Source organism: Platalea leucorodia (assembly GCF_965183815.1).
Source record: "Platalea leucorodia genome assembly, chromosome: 7".
In the NCBI taxonomy this organism is placed as follows: Eukaryota; Metazoa; Chordata; class Aves; order Pelecaniformes; family Threskiornithidae; genus Platalea; species Platalea leucorodia.
Window position 1 is genome coordinate 72,140,093 of NC_138829.1, and position 17,580 is coordinate 72,157,672.

The 17,580-nt window shown below is 48.7% G+C and overlaps 2 protein-coding genes across 2 annotated transcripts; both read right to left on the reverse strand.

Annotated features, from left to right (window-relative positions):
- Positions 1-328: 328 nt before the first annotated feature.
- LOC309593166 (olfactory receptor 5AP2-like) lies at positions 329-1,297 on the reverse strand (the record flags this gene model as incomplete). The annotated part of the gene is made up of 1 exon (XM_082317321.1): positions 329-1,297. Exon 1 carries the CDS (start codon positions 1,271-1,273, stop codon positions 329-331), a length of 945 nt encoding a protein of 314 aa, XP_082173447.1. The 5' UTR covers positions 1,274-1,297.
- Positions 1,298-5,098: 3,801 nt separating this feature from the next.
- Positions 5,099-13,564, reverse strand: LOC309593167 (uncharacterized protein; the record flags this gene model as incomplete). The annotated part of the gene is given in 3 exon segments (XM_082317322.1): positions 5,099-5,703; positions 5,706-6,112; positions 12,648-13,564. Coding segments are annotated over 3 exon segments (1,929 nt in total).
- Positions 13,565-17,580: the final 4,016 nt, after the last annotated feature.

A 17,580-nucleotide genomic window follows, 5' to 3' on the forward strand; every position in this document is an offset into this window, starting at 1 on the left:
TATTTGTTGTCGTTGCTCAATGCAACAGTGGTAATGAATTCTCAAACTACAAAGGGTCAGAAGGGCTTAAATTCTTGAAATTAAAATAATATCAGGCTGTAAACACAAATAAAAGTAGCTAACGCATCCCTGAGACAGGTCAGTGAATGGCCTAATCCAAGAGGAGTTAATGACCCAGTGTTTAGGAACAAGGCAGAGGTTTCCCAATACATTTGTCCCCAGTAGCTCACAGGAGAGCACTGCTGCTTTTATACCATAGCAGTACAGAAAGGGAAAGTATAAACGGTTCTGAGAAGACCTCTCAGTTCCTCTGACGTGCCAGGGGAAACTATTTTTCAGATGAACGTTTCGTCCTCATCACTCTCCCCAGCGCATTCTTCACCTCCTTGTTCCTCAGGCTGTAGATGAGGGGGTTCAGCATGGGGGTCACCACAGTGTAAAACACAGAGGCCACTTTGTCGAGGTCCTGGGAGTTCCTGGAGCTGGGTCGTGAGTACATGGACGCAGCGGATCCGTAGAAGAGGGTCACGGTGGTCAGGTGGGACACGCAGGTGGAGAAGGCTTTTTGTTTGCCCGCGGCCGAGCTCATCCTCAGGACGGTGGCCAGGATGTAGGTGTAGGAGATGAGGATGGTCAGGTTGGTGACAAACAGGTTAAAGCCAACCACAATGAACATCATAATCTCATTGACGGCGGGGTCCGTGCAAGAGATGGCGTAAAGCGGGGGCCCCTCGCAGTAAAAGTGGTTGATGATGTTGGGACCACAGAAGGACAGCCGAAGTGCAAACCCTGTGTGGATGGTGGCATTCACGATCCCAGCGAGGTACGAGCCAGCTACCAGCAGTGCGCAGACTCTGCCGGACATGGAGATGGCATAGAGCAGCGGGCTGCAGATGGCCACGTAGCGGTCATACGCCATCGCAGCCAAGAGGTAGCACTCAGTGGTGGCAAAGACCGCATAGAAATAAAATTGTGTGAGGCACGCAGAGTAAGAAATGACCTTTCTTTCTGCTAGGAGGTCTGAGAGCAGCCTGGGGGTAATTGAGGAGGAATAGCAGATGTCTAGGAAGGACAGGCTGCTCAGGAAGAAGTACATGGGGGTGTGAAGCTGGGCATCCAGCCTGATTAACACGAGCATCCCCAGATTCCCCAGCAGAGTGATCACGTAGATCACCAAGAAGACTGTGAAGAGGACAGCCTGGACATCCCCCTGCTCCGAGAACCCCGAGAGAACAAATTCGGCACCGGGGGTGTGATTTCCTTTGGCCATCATCGTAACGCAGCGGCTGTAGGAAAGCAGAGAAACAGAGAGTCAGCGTATTCCTGTTTTCCTCACAAACAAAAGTTAAAGGTGCATTTATTTTTATCAGGAAATCCAAATTTCAGGGGCAGGGACTGTTGAAAAACACATTCAGTGTTTGTCTCAAAATACATTTTAAAGAAAACGAAGTGCATGATTGAATTTATTTCTAACGGTTTATTCTGGTCTAGTCACCACTAATTTGGTTTGATAAAGTCACTTTTCAAATTGGAAGGCTTATTCTACCTCCTGAAGGAGTTAAGAAGTTTGTTACTCATCAGATCCAAAGAGGTAACCACAGCAATTTGTTCTGACATCAGAAATCAGTCTGCATTTAAACAAAACAAAACAAACAACAAGAAAAACCACCCAAAAGCCCCTTGTTTCAGAAGATGGAAAGAGAGAAAGCACTGGTGAGAGATCAAGACATTTTTGAAATAGTTTCCTTTAGGTGAGCCAGAACAAGTTAAAATAAAACCCTAATTTCTACGCTTCCTTCCTATGAGATGCTGAAATTAAGTTTGAAACAGGAGGTTTAGTGTAAGTATTAATCCCCCCTTTAAATACGGTGTTATCCAGACCATTGAGAATGGAGAAAGTGGAAAGAATTTTAAAAGGTTGGTGCTGGTGGAAACCCCAGCAATGCTACAGTGCCGTTGCGTAGCCGTTATTACTGCCAAGGGGAGTAAGATGCTGATAATGCAGGGTGGTTTTAAAAAAAAAACCAGATAAAATTAAGCTCATGTCTTCTTAAATCAGAAGTTAGGAGTAGAAAGAAATTGCTCTCTGGGGGTTTTTGAACGGTTAAACAAGATACCAAATTATACTGTTGGACAGGACCCTTCTGCATGAGGAAGGTTCAACACACGCGTCCTACCTCAGCTTACACGTGAGGCTCCCTTAAAGCTGGATTTAGTCGAACAAGTTTTTACGTTTCATTCCAGCACTAAGTCAGTTACAGAAACGTTCACAGCCCTCTAAAACAATTTGAAGCTTGCCAAATAACCCAGGCAGCAAAGAGTATAGCAAATAGTAGCCCACGCACCGCCAGTCCTCTTACCTCCTTCGTGTCAAAGGTCTGAGACAAGGCAGAGCTCGAGGACGGCAAGGGTTTTTTGCCAGCAAGATAACATGCCTCAGACCACCGACGCTTTGCAGAGCCACTTCAGCGGCTTGTCCAAGCTGCTGCCCTCTCCGGCCTCTGGAGAATAATTATGAATCGCAGTAATCTGGATTAAAATAATCAGCTGAGATGGAGGGGCTGCGGACCTCTGGCAGTGCCTACGTATCTCGGTTGCCTTTACTCATAGCCTGAGCTAGTGGCTGCCTGAAATTTGGAAAAGCAACTTATAAACGCCTGGGTTTCGCATGAGATGTCCTGACCTGGGGTGACTATTTTGTGTGAAAACGAGCTCCTGCCTGAAGTCCTCCCCTTGCAGCAGATCAGCTCTTGATATCTTTATTTAGGCTAAAACTCACCTGGCTGCTCACATCTCAGGGCCCTTTTTGCTTTATCAGAGACTTGTTATCTCCTAGACCAAAATTGTATGGGAGAAATAAGCCCCAATTTCTCCCAGCGTTGGTGTTAAAAGCAAGAATGATTTGCCAGTCACGAAGGGCTTCAGTACTTGACCAAGAAAAGCTGCTGTTTATAGGACTCTCATTAAAAGACCAAGGGTTTTGCCGCTGCGCTCCCGGGTGTGTGCCATGCGGGAAATCCCTTGGGAACTGACGACTTTGGAAACAGCTCCTTAAGGAGGAGACATGCACTGATACGCAAACACAATTAGTTTCAGCAAGTTAAATGTAAGCTTGAGTGGTTTTTCCCATTTATATATATATAATATATATAAATTTTTTCTATTTTATTGTAATTTTATTTTATATATATTTTATACATATTTATTTTATTTATATATATATATATAAATTTTTCTCTTGGAATCAGAGAATTAAAAAGAACTGCTGTAAGAAACAGAGATCCAAGGATTAGGAGGTAGCTCAGGATTTGAAGAAGTGTTGCAAATGCTGTTGGGGAGGGAGGGAAGGAAGGGAAAATGATTCAGGAACTCTTCTGCTCCCATTTCTTCTAACGCGGTCTGGGATACCCTGTTTTTTAAAAACCCAGCGAGCTGGATCCAGGTGTCTGTGACAGTCACGGCCAGGTTTATGGAGAAAAGTTTTTCTTTTATTGCTCTTAAAAGAGCAAAATGGTACAAGTATCTGTAATCAGATCTAGGGAATTTTCCTATCCAGCCATGGAAAATATAAACCTTTCTTCAGGAAGTTACTATCAGGTATTAGTGACCTTTATGTCAAAGCAAAAGCATAGCTCTGACACTGTTTTTATCCACTGGGCTTTTCTGTTCTTTCCAGAAAGCGTTTTGTGGATGCTGAGCATCCGTGCTCAGTCAATAATTCATAATTCAGCTAAAAGCTAGTTTCACCTTCTCACTTTTGAGTGGGGCTTTTGAAGGACTCCAAAACACAAGCATAGTGAGCCGAAGCTTTCCCCTTATAGAATAGAATATGTTTAAATTAATTTATTAATTAGTGAATTTATGTAAATTTAGGTAATTTCTGCTTAAATTAACTCTTCAGACTATGCCGAGTGTGACTGCTCTGTACAAAATCCACATTTGCCACGCAGCCGTGGCGGCCCCTCACCCTTCGCTGCCAAGCGGACAGTGGAAAGAACCATACATTTGTTCCAGAAAAATTCATCTCGCCCTGATGTGGGTGTTTAAAATAGATCAGATGAATCAAAGCCCCCAGATGCACAGTTGTCTCCATAAGGGGAACCGATGGTGACTAATTCAGATGTGAAAGCCTACAATTAGATAAGATGACTCCTGGACCGAGATGACTCAACCCCTAAAACCTGGAAGCAGAAATTAATAAACTGCAGCTGGGATGGAAAATAAACTTTGCCTGGATGGAGACACACAAGTAAGAGGCGGGGGGGAGGCGGAGTTTTGGCCAACGTTGAAAGCCTTGGAGCCATCAAACAAGTCGGGCACAGCTGAATACGACATATGGCCAGAAGCATGGAGGTTTTCTGTGTTGTCAACATCAGATGACGTCCTGGGAAAAGCCAAGACTGCTCAGACGACGTCTTGAAAGATTGTTCCTGGCCAAGTTGAGTGACTCCTTGTCACGGGATAAAACTCCACCCTGCTCCTAGGCAAAGGAGCACGTCAGCATGGTGGCTCCAGGCTGGTAGCTTTCCATGGGGGAGACCCATCCAGGAAAGCAAGATGTCCAGCACGGGTGGTCTGCGTGCAATATATATGAAGCGTGGGGATGTGCTATTCCCCATAAAGACTATCCTTGGGCAAAGCAGAGAAAATAATAAATCAAGTTTATTGGACTAAAGCAAAACCTTAGACAACTACTTAGAAAATTTGAAAACAAAGTTATGAAAGACATTGTCCCTCTCCAATATGTAGTCTTATTAACTTGTCCCTTTCTGCTCTGAGCCAACTCTTTCAGACCACAGAATTTAATATTGTTGTAACATTGAGTAAATCCTCTTCGGTAAAAAGTATCAACTGTGCATGTTCTAGCACTGCTTATAAATTCATTTATCCCAAAAGTTTCACTGACAATGCATGTGTTTCTAGGATTGTCTGTCTTTCCTGCGCTCTTTCCATCTTTCAGACGTTGTAATTATGGGTAATTTATTTTTCAAGGGACCCCAACATGGAATTAATTCATAATTCAAACTGCAGTGTTCAGCACGAGGTAGAGCATGTACAACTCACCAGATGTGCAGAAACGTACGGTGCCCTTCTTCTGTCAGGTGTCAGCCTTCTTTCTTCTGCTGACTCCACTGTCGCAGGTGATATCTGCTTCAGTTTGGTTAGAGCGGGACCTGTGGGAATACATGCAGGAGAGGAGATTGTTCATAGCTCTTCTGAGGGTGCTCCTCACCTTGTTCCTCAGGCTGTAGATGAAAGGGTTGAGCATGGGGGTCACCACGGTGTAGAAGACAGAGGCTGTTTTCCCTTGGTCTTCTGCATGTCTGGAAAAGGGATGGAAATACAAGAAAGCCACAGAGCCGTAGAAGAGGGCAACAGCCATAAGGTGGGAGGTGCAGGTGGAGAAGGCTTTGTGCCTGCCCTCCGAAGAGCAGATGCTCCAGATGGTGAGCAGGGTGCAGGCGTAGGAGACAACGATGGCCAAGACTGAGGTTGTTATGATGAAACCAACGCACGCGGCCATCGCCGTCTTGTTGAGCCAGGTGTCGGAGCACGAGAGTAGCAGGAGCAGTGGGATTTCACAATAGAAACGCTTGGCAAGGTTTGGGCCACACAAAGAGAGTCGGAGGAGAGCACTGGTGTGCATGAGGATGTTCAGGCTCCCAGCAGCGTAGGAGCCCACCACCAGCTGGACACGGACCCATGGGACGTGGCAGCCAAGCAGTGCAGAGGCTCACGGACAGCCATGTAGCAATCGTACACCATGACGGTCAGAAGGATGGCCTCCGTGGTGCCAAACACTGCAAAGAAGAAAAACTGCATGAGGCAGCCATTGAAAGAAAGGACATTTCTCTCTGGAAGGAGACCCAACAGGAGCTTTGGCATGATGGATGAAGAATAGCAGATGTCCAGGGAAGAGAGGTGGCTGAGGAAGAAGTACATGGGCACGTAAAGCTTAGAGCTGGTTGTGATGAGGACTGTCATTCCCAGATTCCCTACCAGCGTGCTGATGTAAATGAGCAAAAAAATGACGAAGAGCAGCTCCTGCAGGTCAGTGAAGCCCGATAGGACAAACTCAGTCACGCTCGAGTGGTTTTCCCCAGCCATTTTCCTGGTGCCAGCACAGAGGAGACAAAGAAACACAGGGAAGAGTGAAATAATTTCTCTCAGCTTGCAGGAATAGGTAGTACCTGAGGCTAACGCAGGATTTGGGGGTTCCTGGATGAATACAACTGCTTATTTGGAGGAAAAAATACGATAGCTATCCTCAGTGGGCAGGTTGAAGATCCAAAATAATATATTGAAAAATAATATATTAACAAAATAATAACCAATAGATCATAATATGGAAAAAAATCTTAAAGTTTAAATCTTAAAGCTCTGGCTGGCACATTATGGAAAGAATTGCTCTTGCAAAAGGTCTTGCAAATGATGTCTTCTCATGAACATCCAAACCCCTTACAGTATGTGGGCATTTTCTGGGAGGATTTCTTTCCTTTTGTTGGGGGGTGGGGGATGTGTTCTTATTTAGGGGGAAGTAAATACAATAATATTGTGCCTCAATTTGCCACATTAATTAGTGTTGCATTAATTAGATAACAAACCACGCTGGAGTGATTTTCTGACTCTGCAGCGATGTGTTTGGGTCACGTAAGACGAGACCAGCATACCTGATGATTGCAATTTCACGTACGTGCAGCTTCAAGAGAAAAACACCTCCTTCTAATCTGAATTATACTTGTGCGCCATCTTCCTTGCACCTCTTGGGTCTGCTAATACCAGGAATTTTTATGCAAAATTTGAGTTTGGATTTAGGATTCAGATGTACTGGAGTATGTATTTTTTTTTCCTTCAGGAGGGATCTTAACTTCAATATTGCTTCAGGGCAGGATTCCTGCATCCGCAGGGATGGACACACTGGTTAAGGAAGCCCTTCCCCATCCAGCAAAAAATTGTCTCAAAATGTCTCCAAATTTCACCCTCCCTCTGGTTAATGGTGCCTGGAGTCGTTCTCAGAAAGAGACTCACTGGTCCTTGAGCTGAAGTTAAACACAAAGCTCCATCCGTCTTTCCAAAACCAGGAAGGTTTCCCTATGGCAGCCTCCAACATGGGTGGAAGATTTAAGCTTTTACCCCACGGCCACAGGACAAATTACCAAATGGTCTCTGGGCACCTGGGAACAGAGTGAGCCTTCCCCAAGGAGCCCGGGATAAACACGGAGATCTCTCGCCGAGGTTTGAGGGATGGGATCCCCAAGGCACATCAGAAACGGTGCCTGCAGAGCCCCAGCAATTCGACTTGCGTACAGCTTTGTGACGAGGAGTGGAACACGAGGCAATGCATTTTTGCTGAAGCCTCGAATTTGAAAGATTTTTTCTTCTTCTCTAGGAACATGGGAGAAAAAAATATTATAACTCTAAGTAATGGATTAATTTAAGGAAATTACTGCTTTATATTTGCAACGATCAGTTAGATTAATTTTCTTTTGTGCTACATACTTCCATAGAGCCGATGTGGATATATTAAAGAAAAAGTGGATTGAAACGCAGATATCAATTTGCTATTGTGCTGTCATCTTCTTTTTTCGAGACAACTTCTCATTACCCATTTAGGCTGGAATATGGTTTTGCACCATTGCTTCCCAGGAGGCAGAGTCTCAGGGCAGGTCCTAGAAGCAGCATTCGCGGGGGTGCAGCCCTCCGAAAGCCTCTCTCCAAGGGGAGGATGCGTCACCCATGCCTGTGTTGGGACAGTGAACTCAGACTTAGGTAGCTCTACTTCTAGTCGTTTGCAATTAGGTGCATGAATTTCAATCAGTACTTTTTTATCTTTTTTTTCCTGCTACCCATCTGCTGGTCACACACCTTGGTGTTCAGTATCACTATAATTTTACCTGATATATTTTTCTTCCTCTAGTCTTATTCATGGTTTAAAAAAAATACAAGAGATGACTGCTTCTCACGTTATCCACTAGAGATGGCCTTAAAATATGTGTATTGCCTGTTTGAGAGATGAGTACTACTATTTCTTCTCTTCTCACTTCCCTCTTTCCATCAGCCTTGCTGTCCGTTTGCGGGCAGCAGCGAGATGACCGTTTCTTCAGGACGATCCCTCTTCTCCCATCGCCCTTCTCGAGGCAGCTTTTACTTCCCCATTCCTCGGGCTGTCGGTCAGAGGTTCATTGCAGAAAGTCCCTTGACCCGCTGCCAACGCTCTTCTGGGGGTGCTGGTGGGCATCTTTGCTGCTAAAACGTATTGATGGCTCCTCTTCAACTTGGTGGCCACCACAACCTCCACATCCTTCTCTGCCAAGCTGCTCTCCAGCCTGTCCTGGTGCAATTCTTCCCTGTGGGCAGGACTCAGCATTTTCCCTTTTTGAAGTTTGTGTGATTCCCATCTGCCCATTTTGGACAAAAAAAGCTGCCTTTGAAAAGCCTTTCTGCATCAGGTGCTTCAAAATTAAAATATCCCCAGGATGGATGTGTGGTGCTCATGAAAGCAGGAAAGGAAACCGAAACCGTGGCTTGTTCCTCGTAGAAACCAGCAGCTGATTGCAGACAGGGTTATGCTAAATTGCTTTAACATCCTTAAATGGGTTCAGGAGATCCAGCTGCCGTCATCTACACCCGCCTTGGGCATGGGGAAGGAGGCAACTGCTGTTTCCTGTTGCTAACATCTCACATATCAGACATGGCCATCTCCTCGTCCCCATTAATTTCCTTCTTTGCCTTGGGTGGTATTTATGTAACTGAGCACAGACATCTCAAACACACACATTACATCCAACAACATCCGAGCCAGCCATTCTCAACACCACTGCTAGTCTGTAGAGTGTAAAACGTCACCCGTCCCATCTCAAATATCCACGTTTTATCGCGCACAGAAGCATCCCTTTCTCTGGGGTGTCTGCCTTAGATGCACGTGCTGATGCTGCAGGTGTCTAAAGCCAGCTGAGATTAGTCCTGCCCCGTGTGTCCCTCTGTCCTTGCTGAACCCAACCTTCCTTTTCACTTTCCCTCTATGTCAAGAAATGTGGAAAATGCAAATTTCTCTTTCTTGGGTTCAAAATGTCCTTCTGAGCCACGAACAGTGGTAAAGGCAGACACAGAGAGGAACTCACCGGTGCTTGGATAGGGTCTCCTTGCTTCTTCCGCTGGGACCTCAGAAAGGTTTTTTGCTCCAGGGCAGTAACCGTGTCTAAAATGAGCCATTATAATATCTCCCAGTTCTCTTTTGGAAACAAGAGATATGTTGGCCATCGATTTTAAAGGGAGCAAGGCCAAACCAAGACTTTCCCTTTCGTTCCTGTACTAAGGGAAACTAAAGGTAGCTTGGTTTCCAGCTAGCCTGGAGAGAAAACGGTTGTGCTGCAGGTTCCTGGCTCTTCCCATGCATCTGGATGGCAGGCGATGGAGAGGAGTCACCACCCCAGTGCAGGATTCACACATTTGTAAGCCAAAGTCTTCAACTCCTTTTTAATCAAAGGAAAAAAAAAAAAAATTCTCTGTTTCTGTACCCTTTTTACCCACCAGCTAGAGGAGACCTCCAGAATGGGATTCCTTTCACCCTCTTTTAGATCCAGCTTATATTAACACCCAAGCCTGAGTGTCTGTCGTTATCTATTTGTGAGCTATGGTCTCGTTATAGCTAACGCAACTCTGGCCAGTACAATCAGCAGAGTTTATCAGTCTCTTCCGTTGACAAACTGTGGGTGTCTGCCTTGCAATGAGCCACACCAGACCCCACTGATGGACTCGACCAAATCTTCCCTGGTCATAAAGGGAGCCCAAGTACCCAGTCAACGCGTAGAGGTGACATGGTGTTTATTTAAAGTTAAGGAGATCAGTCCTTCCCCTAAAGACCTTTGAGATGATTTCCAACACTAATCGCTAAGTATCTAAACAAGGGGAGGTGGCTCCTACCCCTGAGATAGCAGTATTTGCTCAGCTCTCTGTTTAAAACAGATTTAACTAGAATTAAGGCAGCTCCGCCTAAAAGTGCAAGCCTAGCTGGCTCCAGCTAAACTCTGAGATGCAACGTGGGCTTTCTGCAGGGGAGCCAGAGGACGATTTCAGACACAAGACCCCAAACACATAATAACTACGGTGTTAAACCACCGTTTTGATTGCCTTATTTCTGCTTTCTTAAGTAAAATGAATTCCAGTTGGAAACTCGTTTGCATCTAGAGTACTGGAGCGTTTAACGTGACATGGAGACAAGCTAAAACACCTTTTCGAGGATGTAGCTGTAGCAGCTCCTGCTCTTTCAGAGGAGAGGAGCTCCGAAGTGATTGGTGGCTAATCAGCGTGAGTGCAAAATGGGATGTGAGACGCCGGCCACGTCATTGCCTGTTCATCGTGACCCACCAGGGAAGGGGGTTGCAACGCTGGATGCTCCTTCTCCTCCCCGAAACTCTCCTCCTGGAGCCACATGAGGTGTTTTCCACCACTCATAGTCAGATGCTAACCCCACAGAAGTCGGCGAGGGCCGTTAGACGCAGCTAACCGCTGGTTTCCCCAAACCCAGCAAGCTCTGCTGGCGCAATGAGCAAAATGCTTTCGGTTTTGAGAGTGGCAGCTCCGGCAGAAAGCCACAACGAGCAGAGCAATCGTGCTGTAGCCGCGGACATGTGTTTTGAAGTCACTAAGAGTTTGTGTTCCCATTTAAACACTGGGTGATGGTGAGGTAAGACGTGGACACAAAGTCATTGAATATCGTTGTATTTTATATATTGCCAAATAACGGCTGCAGGTCACTGCGGCAAGAAGAGATACTCTGGGACTGTAAATAAAACATTAAAAACCATCTTGAGTCTCTTATTTAAAGAAAAAGGTGGCAATCATCTTCCTTGCATCTAAATTAAACAGTCGCAGAGGAGCAGCAGTGTGGGAGAACAGCAGGAATCATACGCAGAGGTCCCAAATCAGGACGAGGTCCTGAGGAACGCATCTGGAGAGATGCAAGATGAAGATGAGAGGTGAACCTTGCTCGCTATGGCTGTGCAAGTGCCCCATGTGCTTCATGTTGCAGATAAGGACAAATCTGAGACTCTATCGTGAATCTGCAACATGGGAAATTCCTGTTAGAAACAAAGGGAGGAAAAAACCCTCTATAAGGGCAGTCAAACACTGAACCAGGGGCCAGGGAGGGTGGAAAACCTCTGCCCTGGGTGGTCCCCAAGGCTCAGTGGGACAACGGGGTCTGAGTTGGCCCTGGTTGGTGTGGGCGGCTGTACCGGAGACCTCCCGGGGACCCCCACGGCAGCAGAGCTGATAAGAGAGGAATGGGAGCACAAACAGCCTGGGAGGGTGTTTGCCCCAGGCTGACAGCGCCAGCCAGGCAGCCAACCGTCGGCTGGATTAAATAATAACCAGGGAATTATCGGGAAGCTTTGGGAACAAAGAAGGATTCAGCTGATTGACCCTGGGTGCCTGTTAGTTGTGTGTCGTTAATAAATCAGCAAACCGCTTTGATCCTGACTTGATTTAATCCAACCGAGCAGCTTCTCCCTCCAACCCAAGTTCTTACATGCCTCCAGGATAGCGCTAGGGCTAAGCCGTCGCTCCAGATTTCGCCATGGTGCTGACAGAGCCTGCAGTCTGTACGGGCTGAGGTAATACCCAAATTGGAGTATTTTTGCTTTTTTTCACGTATGCAACGTCTGCACACCACCCGGCAGCTCTCTCTGCAGGAAGGCGGTGGGAGAGACGTCAGGGCAGGCAACGGCATCGGGCCAGGCTGGCATGGGCTGCAAAATATTGGGTCTGAAGGAGCAGCACCGTAGCTCCTGTGATCTGCGCTGGTCGGGGAACCGTGGAGATCATGGCTTTGATTGCTGCCACAGGGAGATGGAAAGCAAAGGTGCGGAGCAGGGGGTAGGGGCTGCTGGATAGTATCTGCCTTTGGGGAGATTCATCACTACTGCAGCATAAAATGCTTTCGAAGTGCCTTCATTCACAATAAAGGTCACCCAAATAGGGTATTTAACTTCAATTTTTAGCTGTCTAAAATTAAATGAGATGTAGGGTGCTGTTAATCACTTAATGAGGTTTGAGTATGAAAAAAGAAAAAATATTTCCCGTGTAGCATACCAATTACTTGCTGGAACCTATATTTTTCTTGCTAAAGGTGTTGGCATCCTGAGGCTACTTATTATGGTCCCTAATGACTTTCCAACGTTGTCTTGAAATGGAATTTCAGTTAGTGACATAGTAGAATTCACCCCCTGTTTATTCTGATTTGCTAAGCAAAAGGCAGAGCAACACATGACAGAGCTCATCATTCGAGTCCCACCAATTGCAGAACTTTTTTCCATATTCCTCTGGTTTAATTTTCCCCAATACATAGGATTGAATAAATGGTAGAGGGCAAAATTTTAAATGAGGAGTAGCGCATGCTCGTAGTCCTACCTGTGTCTTCATTAGGTTAAATTAACTACTAAATATAATTATCGACGTTTGGAGAACTGAGTGAAACTATTAGTATCCTGAACCAGCTGAGGATAGTGACTCAGCCAGTGCAGCTTCTAAGTCAAAGTGCAGAAGACCCCAAAAATGTCATCAATCCGAGATATTTAATCAAAACCTGAGAATATCACCCACATCTCCATTCTATCTGGCCATAAATTTACAACATTCATTTCATTTTTTTGGTGAGTCTCCTGAAAGCCTCCTTCACCTCCTTATTCCTCAGGCTGTAGATCAAGGGGTTCAGCATGGGAGTCACCACAGTGTAGAGCACCGCAGCCCATTCATCTTCTTTTGAGCTGTCTGAGCTGGGCTTTAAGTACATAAAAAGCGATGTCCCGTAGAAGATGCTCACGGTGGTGAGGTGGGAGGCGCAGGTGGAGAAGGCTTTGTGCTTGCCCTCAGCTGAACTGATGCTCAGGATGGCAGAGATGATGGCCACGTAGGAGACCAGGACAACCAGGCTGCTGGACACACCGAATAAAGATGCTGAAGTTCTTAAGATAACCTGGCTGAGGGTGGTGTCGGAGGTTGAGAGTGATACCAGAGCAGAAATGTCACAGAAGAACAGGTCGATGACGCTGGAGCCGCAGAAGGATAAACTGGACATGCCGATAGTCTGTCCCATGCCGTTTGTCAGCCCCACGAGATATGACCCAGTCACCAGCTGGAAACAGCATTTTGGGGACATGACAAGGGGATACACCAGAGGATGGCAAATGGCCATGTAACGGTCATACGCCATCACAGCCAGCAGGAAACACTCGATCATCCCAAAAAGATGAAAAATGAACACCTGAGCCACGCACCCAGCATAAGCAATGCCCTTCTTCTGTGATATGAAGTCAACCAACATCTTGGGGGTGATGATGGTGGAAGAACAGACGTCTACAAAAGCCAGGTTACCCAAGAAATAATACATGGGGGAGTGGAGCTGAGGGCTGGCCCTGAGTAACGCGATCATCCCAAGGTTCCCCAGGATGGTGACAAGATAGGTGAGCAGAAACACCAAAAAGAGGGTGACCTGGGTCGCTGGGTCCTCGGTGAACCCCATTAAGCTGAACTCAGTCGCTTGGGTGCAATTGCTTTCTGCCATTTGTTGGATGTGTCCTTTCTGTATGAGCTCCTTGCTGGAGGTTTCTTCTATGGCAGGCAGGTATCTCCCAGGTGGAAAACCCGATCTCTCCAGTGGGACCTGCTCGGAGACAATCATACAAGGTCTAAAGGAAGAGTTTAAGTGCAGCTCAATTAGAAACAGCTTGCCAAATGTATCACAGTGTGGGTAAAACCAATGGGGTGCTGCAAAAGCAAAGCTTTGCTCGAGCTGTAAAATCCCACGGCACAGCGTGGTCCTCTGGCTCCCTTCTGGATGTTCAGCAACGACCTTCGTGAAAAGCTGTAGGGAGGCTACATACCCGAGGAGCTTTACCTTGGTGCTGTATTTCACCCCCTTTGCTAACGTTCGGCCTGGGACTCTGCGATCATCCAGCTCAACCTGAAACACAGAGAAACACGGTGCTTTTACAGTGCAGAGTTGATTATCCATCCTCTCGTTGGCATTTGCCAACCACTCGCTTCCTCCCTCTTTGCTGGGACTTCTTCCTAACTATGAAGCCTTACGCAAAGGTTTATATCGGTTTCCCCTCCCTCCTGATACGCTGTTTTAGCCATAAAAACTTTCCCTGGGTCTTTAGCCTGTTCCTAGAGTCTTCAAATGGAAATGGGCAACCCCCAAAGCTGAGCAATCTCTCCTTGAAAATATTTGGGGGAAAAAAATCATCTTTTGGACCTGCCTCACCTCAGCAAAAGTAAGCTCCCTAAATGTTCTTTACAGGAAAGCTTCTGGTCCTCATCCAGGAGCCCTTTGTGGTCAATGGGGAGAGGAAGCCTCCTGAGCATGCTCTCCTCCAGGGTGATCTCCAGACATCCCTTCTCAGCAGTTGAGTGGTGAAGACAGCCAGCTCCCCATTTCTGGTGGAAAGTCCAGAGTATCATGAAGAACTGAAGCCCAGGACCCTGCAGGTAGGGCATAAGATGAAGACAGGAGCTCTTTCTTTTTTGCAAGAGAAAACGATGGGAGGTGGGTGGCTCAGCACGCACTGTCCTTGCTCGTGAGTCTGGTACTGGAGCTCCAGCTTGGGCTGAAAGATGATGACCCTCACTTACAGCTCAGCACTAGCTCTGCTTCCCTCCTGATGCTCTTGGAGATGGATGTGAAGACACGTGTGACTGAGGCTCTGCAGGGGAGATTGAAAATAAACCACTGTCAGCAAACACCCTTACTATTTCACGTAATTTGGGGACTGAGGATCTCTTTGAGCCCCAGGAGAGTGACAAAGCCCAAAGCAGGCCGTTATCTTTTCTGTGCGCTGCTTAGTTTGGAGAAGAAGTGTACCCAGAGGAGATCACCTCAGCTTGAGTGAACAACAGGGCTTTGGGCTCTCTTCAGAGCAAACCACAGAACAACGCCCCATTTTCATGTCCACTTTTTGAACATTTCAGACAGTAGCGTCTCCACAAGTGCCGTGTTTGACGTTATCATGCCCAGGAGCTGAGGGGGACCTCATCGATGGGGCACAGTCCCGCAGGGGCTGAGCCAGGGCTGGTAACAGGGTCCATCAGCAGTCCCAGGCACCACGGGTGATGAACCACCTTTCTACCCATCTTAAATTCCTTGTTAGCAAACCATAGCTCACAAATTTGGCTGCAAGAACCTTGCTAAAGTTGAGGTAAATACCATCCACTGCTCTCCTTTCCATCCACACAGCCATCATCTCATCACTCAAGGCACTCAGGTTGGTCAAGCATGACTTGCCCTTGGTACATCCATGCTGGGTACTCACGGTCACCCCCCTGTCCTTCCTCTGCCTGGAGAGGGCTTCCAGGGGGATTTGCTCCTTAATCCTGCTGGAGATAGAGGCAGCCCGCAGTCCTTGTGCCCTCCGTTGTGGTGATGACATTTACCTTCTTCCACCATCGGGCTGGAAACGTACCAGCCAAAAGGAGAAACGAGAGCCTGAGGGAGAGGTGCCCAAAACTGGAAGGAAGGTGATGGGAAGGATCAGATAAGGAGCATGAAGAAGGACTGAAAGGGGCAGCGAGTGGGGAAAAGGGCCCTTCCGAAGGGACGAAGGAAAGTGCCAGGGCTGGCCCTGTCTCCGGCGGCTCTGATGGAGGTTCCCAAGCCCAACAGCAGATGTGGTGAACCTCTTCCTACAGCCTTTTCACCCCCAGCAAAGGTGAGTGCCAAGGGCAGCAGAAACCACTGTGGGACAAGGTCAGACGATGTATTTTGCAGGGTGCGAATTAGCGTAGACACAGGACGCCCTGACCCGCACCCTTTGCTGAGCGGGGCAGCAGGCTGAAACCTCCCAGAGCAACACAAAAGGAAAGTAAATGTCACACGGATTCACACCAAAGTGCGGCCAGATCCAGGCTCTGCCTCTGCTCTCAGCAAGGAGAAACCGTACAAAGCGGGGTCGGGTTAGACATCACCTCGGACGCCGCGAATTGGTGTTTTACAGACTTGGAGCCAGAGGCTGCCCTTCCCTGATGGTGCACCTCTGGGAGCAAACCCCCACCCTCTGCGCAGCCTTCGGGGTTTAAAACCCTTCCACGGCCACATCCTTGCCTTTCCTTTTCTCTCCAGCAGAAAAATCAGCTGCAGAGCGCGGTGCGATGCCATGACGAGCACTGGCAGGTCCGGTCCTGCCTGGGGCTGAGCCCCCTCCATCCTCCTCCCCGCTGTCAGAGCCGCCTCTCGCACCTCCTCATCTCCCCGCTCGATACCGGCCCCGCGGCCATGGCCCGGCTGACAGCGGGAGACGGATGGGGCCGAGCCAGCGCCGCAGGGCACGGGATACATGCAGGGATGTGACGGACACGGGGGGCTTGGGGAGATGGTCCCTCCCTGGTTTGCATCCATCCCGGTCCCAAAGCCCAGTGCTGCCCACGCAGCCCCCCTCGGCCACCCCGCAGCATAGGGGGGCCAGAGGGTTTCCTTACGATGGCCACGGGAAGGATTTAAGTGCTGGCCCCAAAGCAGAAGTGAAAGCTGAGTCCCAGTTTGGAGAAAACAGCTGGCTTTGTGCAAAGCAGGGAGGGATTTCAGCCCTTGCCCAGTGCCACCATCACCGGAGTACCACCGGGGACAGAAAGCCATCAGCATCCCCGCGAGGATGTCCCCTGTTCCCTCCAGAACCATCCCCAGAGCCCCAGCATCCCTCATCCCACCCGGACACACCCCCGTGGCATGCAATGAGATGGTGTCCGTGGCCCCATTGCGGTTCGGAGGGGAGTAGGGGGCTCTGGAGTAGCCCCTCTGCTTTCCCCCCCTGCCCCTGCATCCATCACCTCCCCGCACGCATCCCTTGCCCCCGCGGCTCTGACTTATCCCCATCCATCTCCCGCTGTCAGGCCGCTATCGAGCGTCGCGATGGGAGGCGTGGAGTGGAGGGGGCTCAGCCCTGGGGGTCCCAGGTACCAGGGCAGGGATGGGACCAGCATTTGGGAGGGGTGCAGGGGAGCGGGGAGCACTTTCCTCCCGCCTCCACGGAGCCGCAGAGGCTTTGCACAAGCCACCGGCACGTTGCGGATGCCTCAACACCTCGCTGTGCTTTTTAATACCGGGTGTTGACGGTGAGCTGTCGGCCAAGGCGCCGGTGCACGGGCGGCTGCTGCGTGCCGAGAGGGGCTTTGCCTGGGGGAGAGGGTCGGAGCAGCCCCCATCTCCCCCCACTCGGATGTGTGACACGAAGGGGACAAGGAGACCCCAACAGAGCTGTCCCTCCCAGACCAGGGTACCCCGAGATCCAGCCGGGCACCGGTGGCGGTCCCAGCAGTCCCAGCGCCACCGCTCACCTCCCGTCCATCATCATCATCGCGTCAAGGCGTGAAGGCAGGTCGGGGAAGGGGGCCGTGCTCCAGCCCCCGAGGACCACTGTGGCTCCAGCCCCAACGTCTCCACCCCCGAGCTGGGGCATAAAACCCCCGGCAGGCTGCGGGGGACAGTCCAGAGCTGGCGCTGCTCTGGGAGGGGGCTTCATTGGGGTCCCCACTGCCGCTGTGACGAGGGACGGAGCCACAGACGCCTCCTGCCCACCCACTGTACCC